General features: G+C 52.1%; 1 protein-coding gene across 3 annotated transcripts in view; it reads right to left on the bottom strand.

Moving 5' to 3' along the window:
* Positions 1-12834: 12834 nt before the first annotated feature.
* Positions 12835-15003, bottom strand: part of OVOL2 (ovo like zinc finger 2) — a 28987-nt gene continuing 26818 nt past the window's right edge. For all 3 annotated transcript variants that reach the window (XM_067013429.1, XM_067013428.1, XM_059039128.2), the window contains one exon: positions 12835-13515. In XM_067013429.1, the coding sequence (XP_066869530.1) occupies positions 13202-13515 (314 nt within the window). In that variant the 3' untranslated portion in view covers positions 12835-13201. The remainder of the gene's footprint in view (positions 13516-15003) is intronic.

A 15003-nucleotide genomic window follows, 5' to 3' on the forward strand; every position in this document is an offset into this window, starting at 1 on the left:
AGTTCCCTTGCTTTCCGAAGGCCAAATCTGAGGCCTGCTTTCTCTTGGTTAAAGAGGGTATTCGAGCAAAAGGGCCAAAAGCTACAGCCTACAGCGGTTTTCTTCTCAATACGGAGACCTTTTTCACTGCGTGGCCATGTTATTTAGAGCAGCACATGGGCAGCACACAAAATGGTCTCAAGCCGTCTGGGAAATGCTGAGGCCAGACCAGAGACCAGAGGGAGAGGATGGCCTGTTTAGCCCCCTCCCACCCTCGTGACGGCCCTTGGGCCTCTGGGGGGCTCTAAAACGAGGGAGACACATGGGACGAGGACCCGGGTGTGCCTCCTGGACCTGCCACGTCCTGGCTACGTCACCTCGGGCCCATCCGTTGGCATATGGGAAACCTTGGTTTCCCAAAGCTAATAACTTCTTACCTGCCTTACAGAGTGGCTGTAAGAACTGATCATGAGCGTTTATGTCACTTTGCTTCTTAATGTGTAAGCTACTGTGTAAACAGAGCAGGTCATAAGGATATTCCCTGAGGCCAGGCATGAAGAAGTGGGTGCAAGGAAGGGATGGTCTGCTCCTTAATCACTGGCACAGGTGACAAAGCGTGGGCACACTCCCCACCCGTGTGGTCTTAAAAGCAAGGAGCCAGCCAGACAGGACTTGGGCAAGGAGGCAGGGCCAGGGGCCTCTCCGACCACTTCCAATGCCAGGACCCTCTGATTGGTCACCAGGGCCACTGGGCTGCTGTCCATCCCCACCTAGCATCAAAGGTGTCACCCTAGGATGTGGAGCTGCCTGAGCCCAGCCCCCTTTGTCAAATGCCTGGGGGAGCAAGTATCCCAGCTGTCCAGCCTCACAGAAGGCAGCGCCACGTGAGGCAGAGACGCTGTGAGTGGCTGACCATGCGCACATGACCCTGAACTTCTAGCGGCTGTCAAGAGCCGGCTCACGTCCCCTGCCCTGCGAAGCTCCTCGCTGCCCTCAGTGTGGTCTGCCTCCCGCGGCGTCTGAGCCAGGCCTCTGCGTTTGCGTTCACCTCTTCTGCTCATACAGCCACTGCCCCCACTAGACAGTTTGTGTTTCTTCTGCCCCCAGGTCTGGCACCACACCTCACCTGCAGCGGACGCACAGGCAGTGCTGGTCGGTGTAGCAAACCCTGCCTCACCCTGTCCACGTCCCCTCTGCGCTCGCTGTTCCAAACCATGGTGCAATGGGCCGTGTCCCCTCAAACTCGTATGTTGAAGCCTCAATCCCAATGCGATGGTGTTTGGAAGTGGGGCCTTTGGCAGGCGATTAGGTCTTGAGGGTGGAGCCCTCATGATGGAATTAGTGGCCTTAAAGGAAGAGCTGGCTTGCTTTCCTCCTGCCATGTGAGGACACGAGAATTTGGCGAGAATTTGTCTGCAACCCGGAAAAGGATCCTCACTAGAACCCAACCATGCTACCACGCTGATCTTGGACTTGCAGCCTCCAGAACTGTGAGAAATACATCTCTTGTTGTTTCTAAGCTACCCTATTTATGGTACTTTGTTGTACCAGCCCGAGCTGACTAAGGCATCTTAGTAAGAACCTGAGAACTTCTGCCTGGAGGTTTCGTCGGGCTGCAGGCAGACCTAACTCCACGAGGGTAATGCCCGGGGGTCCACCCTCAGCCAGTGGAGCACAGGAGGTGGTGGATGAAGAGCCCAGCTTCCCCACCCCTTGGGGTGCCCTGAGCCCTGCAGTGGGGCTGAGGACCGGTTGCCCACAACAGTAACCTGCTCCCGGTTAACCCCGGGCTTTCTTCTCTTGTGTTTCACTTCCCCACAACCACCTCACACTTCCTGGGGGCAAATAAGCCACTGTCTCAGATCTGCTGCCGGGTCAGTCCGTGAGTTAGTTGGTCGACTGGATGAATGGACGAGGATGCTTAGCAGCACAGGACATGGAAGCAGCTCACACGGCGTCCCCAGCGCAGGCTGCTGCTCCCAAGGCACGTCCAGACTCCAATGGGCACGTGCACAGCCAACAGCTCGGGCACAGGAGAAGCACTTCCCAGCTGTCCTCACCAGCCTGCTAGCTGTCATCCCATCCATCTGCTGTCCCCACGAAACACTCCCCCACGTCAGCTAAAATGGTGCACTGGGCTTGGAATCCGATGAGAAAACGTCAGGCGGATGGAACCAAGGAGAGACCCGAAATAGCAACTGTGTGGACCGTGGTGGCAGCCGCAGGACTCAGGCCCTCTGCAGAGGAGGCCGGACTCAGGGGCCCGGGAGGCCTCTCCGGGGGATTATTCCGTGGCGGGGTGTGTGGGGCGGGCCCCGGGAGGCATGAGCAGCCCTGCATGCATCTCCTAGCTGGTACCTGGTGCCTGGTACCTCCGCCCCTTCCTCTGGCTGGCTTCCCATCACCTACTGTTTCTTGTCCCCTCTTTGGGAACACAGGGTATTCTCCAAACACACAACTGGATTCGTTTAAAGTTGCTGTTTTATTTTTAAATGTTTATCTGTTAGTTTTCCAAGCAGTCTTCCATGTAGCAGGAGTTCAATAAAAATGTGCAGATTCTCATGCCTAAGGTCAGTTACAGGAGGTACTCACAGAACAGTGTGCACCCTTATGAGCTGGGGATTGGATTTTTTTTTCTTAGAGAAAAAGGGTCATTCTAAAACCAAGGCCATTTTGATCTCAGAAGAGGGGATACTTATCCACTCATCCATTCAATAAGTATGTATGGAGGGCTTGTTATGAACCAAGCACTGTCCTCAGCTCCAGGGATAAAGCCGTGAGCAGAACGAACAAAATTCCCACCTCATGGAGATTTCAGGGTGGCAGTGGGAGAGATGGATAGTAAACAAATGCATGGATAAATGTCAGGAAATTTAAGTGTTGTGAAGGAAATAGAGACAGAGGCTGCAGTTTGAGTGGGTGGCCAGGGGCAGGGTTCCAGTTATTTGCAGCCACCTCAAAACTAAGTGATGAAAACAATCAATTTATTATCGTTCAAGATTCTGTGGACTGACTGGGCTCAGCTGGGTGGTTCTTCTGCACCCCCTTCCCCCGCACCCCATGGAGTTTCGCTGGGGCTAGAGTCATCTGAGGCTTCCCTGGGTGAGAACGACCAGGGTGATTCATTCACACATCTGTGTCCTGGCAGGATGGTGAGAAGCCCGGGCTCTGCTGGGATGTCAGGAGAACTGGGCCCCTCTCTCCATGCAGTCTCAGGGCTGTTCCCTCTCTGGGTAGCCTGTCCATGTGGCCTTTCCCACAGCCTTTCCAGCAAGGTAGTTGGACTTCTTACATGGCAGCTCAGGGCTCCCCAAATTCAAAAGCAGAAGCTGCCAGGCCATCGTCAGGCTTAGGCCTGGAGTAGCACAGCATCACCTCTGACACACAGTGTTGGTTAGTGTCATGGGGCCAACACAGATTCAGCGTGGGAGGGGGCTGCACAGGGGACAGAGCACTGGGGGGCGGCCACCCAGAAGGCCTCACTGATTGTGCAACATTCCAGCAGAGACCAGAATAAAATGAAGGAGAGAGACATGTGGCAGTCAAGGGCGTGCAAAGGTCCTGAGGCAGGACTGTGCCTGGGGTGAGAGAGAAAAGCAGAGTCACCGAGGCTGGAGCTGAGCGCTGGGCCACGAGGTCAGGGGGCAACCTGCGGGCCACGGAAGGGGAGCAGAGGGTTGACCTCGGTGTGACGGGAAGCACCGGACATGCCGTGACCCACAACAGTCATGTGATCTCGATGCTGCTGGATTGCGAGCTTTGGGGTGCAGACTCCCCGTCATCTTCTCACCAAGGCCCAGGACCACCTGTTTCACCCACAGCCCCCCACCACCTGACTCTCGCAAGCACCTTCTCTGCTGGGTGACTCCACAGCACTAAGCACCCCCTACACAGCGTGTGCTCCATGTTTCACTAATTTATCTGTGTCCTACCTTCTATAAATCAAAATGTACTGGAAACAGACAGGCATGGTTTTTTGCCTGCTTTGTCTGTAGGCCCACGACTAATACCTGTATGAGTGAACTAATGGGTCACTCCCTGCAGCCCCCCACTCCGGGGTCTAACACGACATTTGAGACACGTGGGGTGGGGCTGCCTAGTAAACAGTGAGCAACATAATTAAGTTGGCAGCAGAATAACTTTTTTTTTAAACATCCTTATTGAGGTATAATTGCTTTACACTGTTGTGTTAGTTGCTGCTGTATAACCAGGTGAATCAGAATAACTTTTACAGTTCACTCCGCTTATCCAAAAGTCACCTTCCAGGAAGCAATTATCCAGGGAAAATGAAGAAGTAAGGAAAGCAGCCTAAACAGGGACCAAAGGTCACAGGACAGCCCCCGCATCACCTGTGATTCCAGGGTGCCCCACGAGCCGGTCATCAGACAAGTCCTGTATGAAAGCAGGAGGCGCGGTGAGAGGATAAGGAGAAAGTGATGGCCGGGGGAGGGCAGATGCTTTGTGCAGCAGCAGGTGGGACGGCCTGGGCTGCAGGGCGTGGGAACAAGCAGCCCGTGGGCCACGGCGCCTCGCCAAGGCTTACAAACAAACGGTGTGACCACAGGCGACGTTTATAAAGTGACCGGGTCACTCGTAGCAGATCGGATTGTGTTCACAGTCCTTCATTTAAGATGAGGAAATACACACAACTGATAAAGATTTTCATCCAAAGGGATGAGCAGGTGCCCACCGGTGACGGAAAACACCCGTGAAGGTGCACCCGCCTCACTGCCTCCACCGCGTCCCTCCTGTCCGATGACAGCTCCTTTTTAGTCCCCATCACTGGGTCCCCCCTTCACTCCCTAACCTCCACGCCAGCGTGCCCACGTGCCCACGGTGCTTCTCTTAGCTGGAAGGACAGCATCCAGCCTTGTGGCTTCTCACTCTCTGCTCCAGCGAGGCTGAGGTTCCCATCTCCACCTCTGACCTCAGGAGGGAGCTCCCACCTTCCCAGACAACGCGGATGGCTCATCAGCAACATCAGCAACTTGAAAAGCTCAAAAGCGGAACTCCTGACTCCACCCCTCCCCAATCCAGCTCCTCACGCTTGGTCGTCCCCGCCTCAGTAAATGGCACTGCGCCGCTCGCACAAAAACTCTGGAGCCATCCTTGACTCCTCTCTCTTTCTCATCACCAGGGTGATGATCGTGTCGTTCATATATACACTGGAGCTGCCCCAGACAAAGAAAGATGTATGGCCTGTCGATAACCCATCATCAACAAACCCCGTTAGCACTACTTTCAAAAACATAGCCGGCATCTGGACGTTCCTGCCACCGCCTCCACCATCACCCTGGTCCAAACGTTCCTTGTGTCCTGCCTTTATTTCTGCAGTGGCCTCCTAGCTGGCCTCCCCACCTCCACCCAGGCCTCCCACCTCCAAATCTGTTCCCACAGCAGCCACAGCCAGTCCGCTCAAACCTAAGTGAGATCTTGTTACTCTTTAGCGCAAAGCTCTCGATGGTTTCCTGATTCATTCAGAAGTAAAGCTGACGTCTTCACGACGGCCTGCAGTGGCCACCTGCTGCCCCCAACCTCCCTGACCTGTCGACACTTGCGCCAGCTCTCCTCACCCCATGCTCTCAGACAGGCCGCACGCACTCCTGCTTCCCGGCCTCGGCCTTTGCTCTTCGCTCTGCCCTCACTTCTTCCAAGCCACACGTCCCTGCCCCCCCAAAACAAAACACCAAAACTCCCCACCAACATCGCCTGTCCATCCTGGTCCCAGCCTCCTTGCTGTAGGTGGCAGATTCCATTTTCTAAAAAGGGCCGTAGCAACATGGATGGTTCCCATAAGCTCTTCTAGAACCACTCCTCCCATCAAAAGGGAGACTCATTTCCCTCCCCTCAATGTGAACCAGCCTTAGGGACTCGCTTCTGACATAAAATGGGGCAGAAGTGACCCTGCAGGACTCCGAAGGCTTCAGAACACGCCCCTGGGAACCTACCACATTGGAGGAAACCCACAGAGAGACCCCATAAGGAGAGGCCCACAGGGAGGGGAATCCAGACCCCAGGTGACAGCCAGCATCGGCCCCCAGAGGCACGAGTGAAAGAGCCCTCAGACAGTCCACAGGCCCAGACACCCTGGAGCAGAGGAGAGCCATCCCCTCTGCCCCTGTGCTGTTCCCGGTCCCAATGCCTGCCCCAGAGAGCCCTGAAGTTTTGACACAGTTTTTATAGCCATAGTAACTGGAACACCAAATTTTATTTTTTTCTATACGAGTTAACATAGGGGAATTCCCTGGCGGTCCAGTGGTTAGGACTCGGTGCTTTCACTGCCCTGGGCCTGGATTCAACCCCTGGTCAGGGAACTAAGATCCCACAAGCTGCACAGTGCAGCCAAACAAACAAACAAACAAACAAACAAACAAACAAACAAAAACCACATAGTCTATATTTGCTTATTTCTTATCTGTCTCCTCCCAGGAGAATAGGTGCTCCCAGAGAGCAAGGACTTGGGTCCATTTCTTCCAGCATCAGTATTTAGAAAAGTACCGAACACACAGTGAGCACTCAGTTAATATTCGCTGAACAAATGAAACTCTGCTAATTAAAGAAAACTGCTCCCCACTATAATTTGCTATACCTTCTGCTGAGGCATAAGACCTTTTCCTGAAGACAGTGTTTTCTGGTGTGTTTTGGACCAGCTCCCTGTTAAAAAATATCTCTTGTCAGCCATCTGGAAAATGATAAAGTTGGATCCATACCTCCCACTATACGCCAGGAAATAGTCCAAATGGATCAAAGATTTATACATGATAAAATGAAACCGTTAAAGTCCTAGAAAAAAGCATGACAGGATTCCAGTACAACCTTGGAGTGGGAAGGCCTTTCTAAGTATGACTCGGTCTCCAGCAGCCATAAAAGAAAAAGATGGATCAATTCAAACTACAAAAACATCACAAAACTTCTGCTTGCCCCCCCCCCAAAAAAACCCCAAAAACAGCATGAGCAAAATTGAAGAATAAATGACAACGATCTGGGAGAAAACCAGCAACTTCGACCACAAAGAACAAAACTTCCTGATACATTCAAAACAAATTCCTACAGGTTGGGCAGAAAAAAAAGACCAACCACCCCACAGAAAAATGGGCATTCAGGAAGCTCCCAGGAAAAGGAACTACAAACAGCCCTTAATCATATAAAAAGCCATGTAACCTCTTTCTCTCACACAGAATAAGAAAAACGTAAAACAAAATTACACTGAGAGGGCTTCCCTGGTGGCGCAGTGGTTGAGAGTCTGCCTGCCGATGCAGGGGACACGGGTTCATGCCCTGGTCTGGGAAGATCCCACATGCTGCGGAGCGGATAGGCCCGTGAGCCATGGCCGCTGAGCCTGCGCGTCCGGAGCCTGTGCTCCGCAACGGGAGAGGCCACAACAGTGAGAGGCCCGTACCGCAAAAAAAAAAAAAAAAAAAAAAATTACACTGAGAAACTATTTCTCCCCTGTCAGATTGGTCCAAATCCCAAACCATGGCAATATAAGGTCAGCAGGGTGGTGGGGAGAAGGGCCATCTCATACTTTGTTGGTGGGACTGCTAATCAAATTGGTACATCTCCATGCTGAGGAATTGGGCCATATTGATCAATGTTATGGCAGGTCCACCCGTAGCCCTAACAACTTCTGGGAGTTTATCCCACAGATATGTCTGCACATATGTGAAATCACATATGTACAGAGTTATTCATTGTATCATTCTTCGTAGTAGCAAAACTTTGGAAACAACATAAATGTCCATCAGTAGAAGACAGATAACCTAAGTTATGGTACATCCATACAATACAATAATAGATAGCTATAAAGAAGAATGAGATCACTTTTTTGTACTACTATGGAAAGAGCTACTAGATGTATTATTAAAAGAAAAATGGAGGGGGGAGGGATAAATTAGGAGCTTGGGATTAGCAGATACAAACTACTATATATAAAATAGATAAACAACAAGGTCCTATTGTATAGCACAGGGAACTATATTCAATATCTTTTAATGAACTGTAATGGAAAAGAATATGAAAAAGAATATATATGTATAACTGAATCACTTTGCTGTACACCAGAAACCAACACATTGTAAATGAACTATACTTCAATTTAAAAAAAATTCAGAAAGAAAAACGCAAGGTTCCAAAGAGTATGCATAATGCTATACATTAATTTTAAAAACAGCAGTGGAGAACAAGGATACATATATTCCTATTTGCTTCTATATGAGTAAAGAAACTCAAGAAAGGTACACAAGAAGCTAAGAGTGGCTGATGATGACAGTAGAGGTTTGGCAGATGAGAAACGAATCTGGAGGGAAGACATTTCTCTGCATACATTTAAAAACATTTTTTATTTCCCCCCCAGACACCACATAATTTGCAATAAGTGATTCACTCCTTTAGCTCCCAGAGGGCCCTTATCAAAGTACAGCTATTGGACCTCAATCTCCTTCACCCCTAAGAATCCACTCCTGTGATTTCTCCCTCCCTCACCCTGGAAACCTCCACGTGAACCACCCCCAGGTTCCAAAAGGGTTGGCTGCTGAACAGCCAGTGGTCCTGCCTTCCCCCTCCCCACCCAGGGATAAGCCACAGCCAATGGCCGGCCCCTGGCCTTGCGGTGGGACACTGTCTATGGCACCTCACACTCCAGAGCTCCCCCTGGGATCGGGCTGAGGCTAGACTCCAGCGGAACCCACAGCCTTGCCTGGTTTCTCTCTGTTGTAACTTGCATCCCTCACCTCCTTATTGGTTTCTCCTGAGAGCCTCCCCCAGTAAATCATGTACCCTAGATTCCCTGTCTCAGGCTGCTTCAAGGAACCCAACCTAAGACATCAACCAAATAAAGCACATAGGTTGATGACAGATCCCTCTCTCTGAAACAAACTACCAGGGGCACTTCTGACGAGCACAAGAATCAGTTTCCATACTAGGTGCTGACCTAACACCAACCAAAAGCAAAGACGTTGCTGGGTGGACTTCGTACAGGCTAGTAAATGGTTTCCAATGAGGGACAGAAGATGTTGACAATAGCTCATCCATCTCCACCCTCACCACTTACAGACTTAAGGTTCCAGGGCTGCCAACCTGAGAACCAGTGCCCTAAATCATGACCCTGGACACTGTAGCTGGATTTCCTGACAACTGGCTGAGAGCAGGACAAACAAACAGGGTTGGGAGGAGGAGGGGGTCAGAGGCTCGGGTGGTCGTCAGCTGGCTTTGCCTGCCACGCCAAAGACCACGAGTTGCTCCCATAATCCCCTGCTCTGGCATACAAAAGCCTATGACTGAGAAGCTGCACTTTTCTGCCCCGCCAGGTAACGTGGCGAAACCCTCACCCTGGAATGTGAGTGGAAAGGCTGTGTGCCACATCCGGGTAGCAGCTTCAGAGGGTGGATGTGACCCGTCCACACCTGTACCAGACCCAGGGCTGCCCCACCCAGGTCCCCTCAGCATCTGCTGTATGTGGTTGGTATATAAGATTGCTCATGGCCAAGCCCTTGAACTCTGCCTGAGGGCTTTTCCTGGCACAAGAATCATGCCTGGCCAGTGCACAGGGCAGGTTGGAAGCGCCAAGAAATGAATGCCCCCAATGCCAGCACCCTCAACCAAACCCCCAGTCATGGGGAGCTAGTGGACCATGGCTTGCTATGCCCCTCCTGTGGGGGAACTGTCTCCCAGCAATCCCCTCTCGGATTAAGCTCCAACTGCCCACATCAGTAACTTCCCTGGTTACAGTCCTTTCATTCGTTGTCTTTCTTTTCCTGTCCCACTTCCCCACCTCCCTACATCTGTCGCTTTCTGGGATCACCTTCTAAGCCAGCAACTTGAACTTGAACTCTTGACTCAGCAGCAGCTTCTGGAGGAAACCAAACCAGGACAATTCTCTTACTGGGTGAAAACCAGAACCCCAGCTCCAACCATGCACACGTTCACAAGGTCCCAGGGCAACAGACGAAAGAGGTTCCAGGACTTCCCTCGTGGCACAGTGGTTAAGAATCCGCCTGCCAACATAGGAGACATGAGTTTGAGCCCTGGTCTGGGAAGATCCCACATACCACGGAACAACTAAGCCCGTGCACCACAACTACTGAGCCTGCACTCTAGAGCCCACGAGCCACAACTACTGAGTCCTCGCGCCACAACTACTAAAGCCCGCGCACCTAGAGCCCACGCTCTGCAACGAGAAGCCACCACAATGAGAAGCCCGCGCACCGCAACGAAGAGTAGCCCCCGCTCACCGCAACTAGAGAAAGCCCGCATGCAGCAACAAAGACCCAAAGCAGCCAAAATTAAATAAATAAAATAAATTTATTTTTTTAAAAAAAGAGGTCCCAGTCCCTGAGTGATGGTATGGAGAACTACCCACCAACCCAGAGCCGCAAGGTGAGGAAGAAAACACCCTTCTCTCTTCTTTAAGCCATACCACATGCTGGGAATCTTTGTTCAAGCAGCTGTGCCTTGTCTTAGCTGGTACACCTACCCAACATCCATTTCCTCTCTGGGCACAGCACCCTGCTTTCTGCCGGGGAACCACTTTCCCACCCCTCCCAAGCCAGAGGTGTAGCCAGCCTGCTCTCTCCAGCCCTGCTTCAGAGGAGGCAGGAGCACACGGCTCTGGCCTGGGCCAGCAGAGCACAGTGATTGGCTAGGGTTGGAGGGGAGAGGTGATGACAAGAGCCAGACGTGGCCAGTCAGACACAGGAAGCATCAGCCCAGGATCTTTGGCTAACAGATAAACCCCCCTTCTGCTGGGCTGCTGCACAGACATCCAGGGCAGTGGATGGCCATCCAGCCCCCACTTGAATCTGCCTGAGAAAGAAGCCACCTGGAGGAAAACTGGATAAAAGACAGAAAGATAAAGGATGATATGATTTAAGCACCTAGATCCAGCCACCCCTGAAGCTGGATGATATGATTTAAGCACCTAGATCCAGCCACCCGTGAAGGTGGAAAAACACTAGACATTGCAGCTAATACATTCTTTTTTTCTGTTAAAGTCATTTTAAACTGAGCTTCTGTCACGTGCCACCAGAAGAGTTCTGTTTAATAAAAATCTGACCCTAAAGAGAACACCACGTCAGCTAGTTCACAATTCCCTATGCAAAACCGGCCACAGGCCAGCTGGCCCAGCCAGTCATTGAGATATATTCCTTTACAGGAATGCCAGATTAACTGAGGAAAGCAAATCAGCCACCTTCTAGCCTCTCTCCCTGTATCAACTGTGGAGACACAACCCAGTTTGCCCACTGGACCAGGGCTTAGCACTCAGTACTGGCTGTATCCCTTGAGGCTGCACTGGGCAACCACCACACCCCACATGCCACTGTGGGTCCCAAGGGCAACCCTGCCACTGCCGATGCTTGAACGTGGCCATTTAGACCACGTGGCACTGCAGCCTCAGCCCAAACACCCAGACCTTCAGATGCAGCAGAGCAGGACCCCTCAGGCTGGCCCGCAGCACTGAGCCTTACCTTCAGAGAAGCCAGAGAAGTGATGATCCCCCAAAGCCTGCCCTAGTCTTATGTTTGCCTCTTGTGTAGCCAAGACCTGAGGCCTTGTCTTTCCTTTTTGAAGGGAGGTTGGGGAGAGGGAGGGAAAAAGGATTTCTGACCAGATTTAGGGGCCCTGGACCCTTCCTCCAGCGGCCAGCCCGGCCGAAGGCCTCTGTGGTTGCCTCCCCTGCCCCCTACCACCTGGCACAGGGATGCTGACCCCCCAGGAGTGCTCTAGAGGACATCATGCAGCAAGGGGTGCCTGGCTCAGTGCCCGGTGCATCGTAGGTGCTCGGAAAGAGGATTTATTTCCTCCCTCCCTCCCTTCCTTCCGGAAGAAAAGTGCTGACTCGGCAAAGAAACGTTGAGTTACGGGATGTACCACTTAAACTGCCCGGATCCTGGCATGAGGCCCTGCCCACAGTGGTGGCAGGGGAGGGGTCAGGGGGGAGAAGTAGGGAGAGAAGGTGGGAGGGAAGGGGGGAGGGGAGGAGAGGAGCAAGGGAGGATGATGGATGGGAGGGAGGAAATAAGAAAATGGCCTCACCATCCAAATGTTCCCAAAGAAAGATTTCCTTGACCTTCAGAGTGGAAATGAACCTGTGCACTCCGCCCCACCAGCACCCAGGCACAGCTGATTGGCACCTCCTACAAGTCAATCCCTCCTGGCCACAGGGGCTCCTGAGACTTCTGGGTCCTTCCTTCGGCCCCTGCAGGCACAGAAGGACCCTGGAGACCACCTCACACACTCGCCGTCCCCCGTCGGCCTTACTGTTAACCTCCCACGTGAGGAGGTGAAGGTGGCCAAAGGTCACCTCGCGCAGCAGTCACATGCCCTGAAGGAAATGCTGACACCGCCATCACCTCTCCCCCCTGGCCCCCCGCTGCAGGGGCACTGAGAGCCCCCAGGGGCTCCTCATGCTCCAGCCTCGGCCCCACGATGTTCACGGTGTCCCCGGTGCTGGACTCACGGAGGGGGGCATGGCCTTCAGCCAGCAGGCCCGGTCCTGGAGGCCAGAGCATCTCTGCAGCAACACCCTGGCCCAAAGAGCATCTGTGAGCCGCCTGCCAACCTGAGCCCAGCGCCTCTGCCTGGCAGCCACGTGTGGGGCACTCATATCACCAGCTGTCTGTTTACCTTTACCCAACGCTCAAGATGCCCTTCTTCAAACCCACCCACTGGTACAAAACATCAACCCCCAAATAGCCTGAAGTCGAAGGTCCCACAATAAGCCCTGGACAGAGAGCTACAGGTCAATGCTCTCCTGTTTCATTCTGATCAGGAAAATTTCACAAGGACGTTTCCTTTATTAAAATAATTCCTGCTAACTCTTTCAGAATAATAGGATTCATTTTCCCTGCTGGAGTAGCATTTCAAGTGGAAGTACTTTTATTTCAAGGCACCATTATCAATCTCTCCAAGGAGTGTCTCTCTTAAGAACACCCCTGCCTCCATGTGTGAAAATCCTAAAAAAAAAAAAACAAACCCCAAACCCCAGATGGTGACCACAGCCATCCACAAGCTTTCATTCATGTGACAGTGTTCCTGAGGATACAGGTTATGGGGGGCCTGAAGCCACTGTTATCACTGACAGCCTTGGAACGGAGCCCCCCATTGAGGCCCCCAGAGGACAGAGAGATGGACGGAACACTTGGACTTAGAAAGAGCCCGTGGGTCAGGGGGCCCTCAAGACCGGGAATCTGTGGACACGTGGCAGCATTGGCATCCACGCCCTCTCCTACTTCTCCTCCTCCTCACTCAGGTTGGCATTGCCCTGGAGCGTGGATGCCAGCTTGTTTTGCAAGAGGGCTGCCAGTTTCTTGGATGTCTTTTTGAGGAACGCGCTGCCCGGGTGGGCACCATTCACATGCAGGTACAGGTCCTCCTGGGTGGGGCCCGTGTAGCCACAGTCTTCACAGACGTACAGCTTGTCGCGGCGCTGCTTGTAGGCATAGTGCTGCTGCACCCCGTGAATCTTCTTCAGGTGGGACTCCAAGGAACAGCGCTGGGTGAAGGCTTTGTGGCACACGTCACATTTGTAGGGGCGAATGCCTGCAGGGTGAGGGGCAGACACAGCGCCAGTTGGTCCCAGCCCGGCCAGAGCCTCCCACCTATGAAGGCATTAAAAGTCATCCTGCACCACCCAACGGCAAAAAACCAACAACACGATTCGAAAACAGGCAGAGGAACTGAACAGGCATGTTTCCAAAGACGAACAAAGGGCCGACAGACACATGAGAAGATGTTCACCATCACCAATCATCAGAAAAATGCAAATCACAACCACGTAGAGAGGAGAGATCACTTCACACCTGTCAGAATGGCCATTATCAAATAGACAAAAGGTAACAAATGCTGGTGAGGATGTGAAGAAAAGGGGACCCTTGTGCACTGTTGGTGGGAATGTAAATTGGTGCAGCCACTGTGGCAAACAGTACGGAGGGTCCTTGAAAACTTAAAGACAGACCTTTCTATATGATCGCGCAATCCCACTGTGAGTATTTATCCAAAGGAAATAAAAACAGGATCTCAGAGAGATATCTCCACAGCCATGCCCACTGTAGCACTATTCACAATAGCCAAGACACGGAAACAACTTAAGTGTCCACCAACCAATGAATGGATAAAAGAGGTGTGGTATATATCTACAATGGATTATTATTCAGCCAGGAGAAAGAGGAAATCCTACCATTTGCAACAACATGGATGGACCTTGACGACATTATGTTCAGTGAGATAAGCCAGACAGAGAAAGACGAATAGTGCGTGGTGTCACTTAGATACAGAAAAGTCAAACTCCCAGAAACAAGAGAAAAATAGTTGCCAGGGGCTGAGGAAAAAAACAAAATCATCATGACCAAGGATGAGGAACATGAGGAAAATGATTAAGGCAGGAGACAAAATTGTCCACAGAGCAAACGTAATAAAAACGGATGCATACAGCAAAACACCACCACTTGCCTGCCTTAATGTTTGGGTTTCAAAGTGGGCAGAGTAAACCTTGTTTTAATTTTAGTTTGGGTTTCTCGGGAAAAGGAGTTATTTGGGAGGTACCCTCAGGAGGGGTGACCCCATGAAAAGTGGGAGATGACTCCCCACCTGCAGGGGAGGGAAAATGATGACGAGGGAGAGGGGTCATCCAGCCAGTCACCACTGTGGGCAACCAGAGTCCAAATGGCCAGGCAAGGTGGGGGACAGAGTAGAACACACACCTCCGAGTTACCCTGCCCCTCGGGAGCTCGAGTCTTTGTCCGCCTGCTCCGGCAGCACCGTGGAGAGCACCCTGGGTGGGACAGGTTCTCTCCCCAGCATGTACAGCACGCCTTGGGGTAGAGCGGCTTCCAGCAAGGACATCCTCAGGCTGGGCTGCAGGTGTGGGCAGCCATGACATGGACGGGTGTGCCCAGAAATGGCAGGGGCCAGAGGACACTGATGGCGTCAGCTACAGCTAGGAAGCCATTTCCAACCTAGATCTCCTGCTGGCTTTTAAAGTGAGCTACTATTAGTGGGGCCTGCCTTCCAGATGGAGAGGCCACAGGT

Source organism: Kogia breviceps, chromosome 14 (assembly GCF_026419965.1).
Source record: "Kogia breviceps isolate mKogBre1 chromosome 14, mKogBre1 haplotype 1, whole genome shotgun sequence".
Taxonomy (NCBI): Eukaryota; Metazoa; Chordata; class Mammalia; order Artiodactyla; family Physeteridae; genus Kogia; species Kogia breviceps.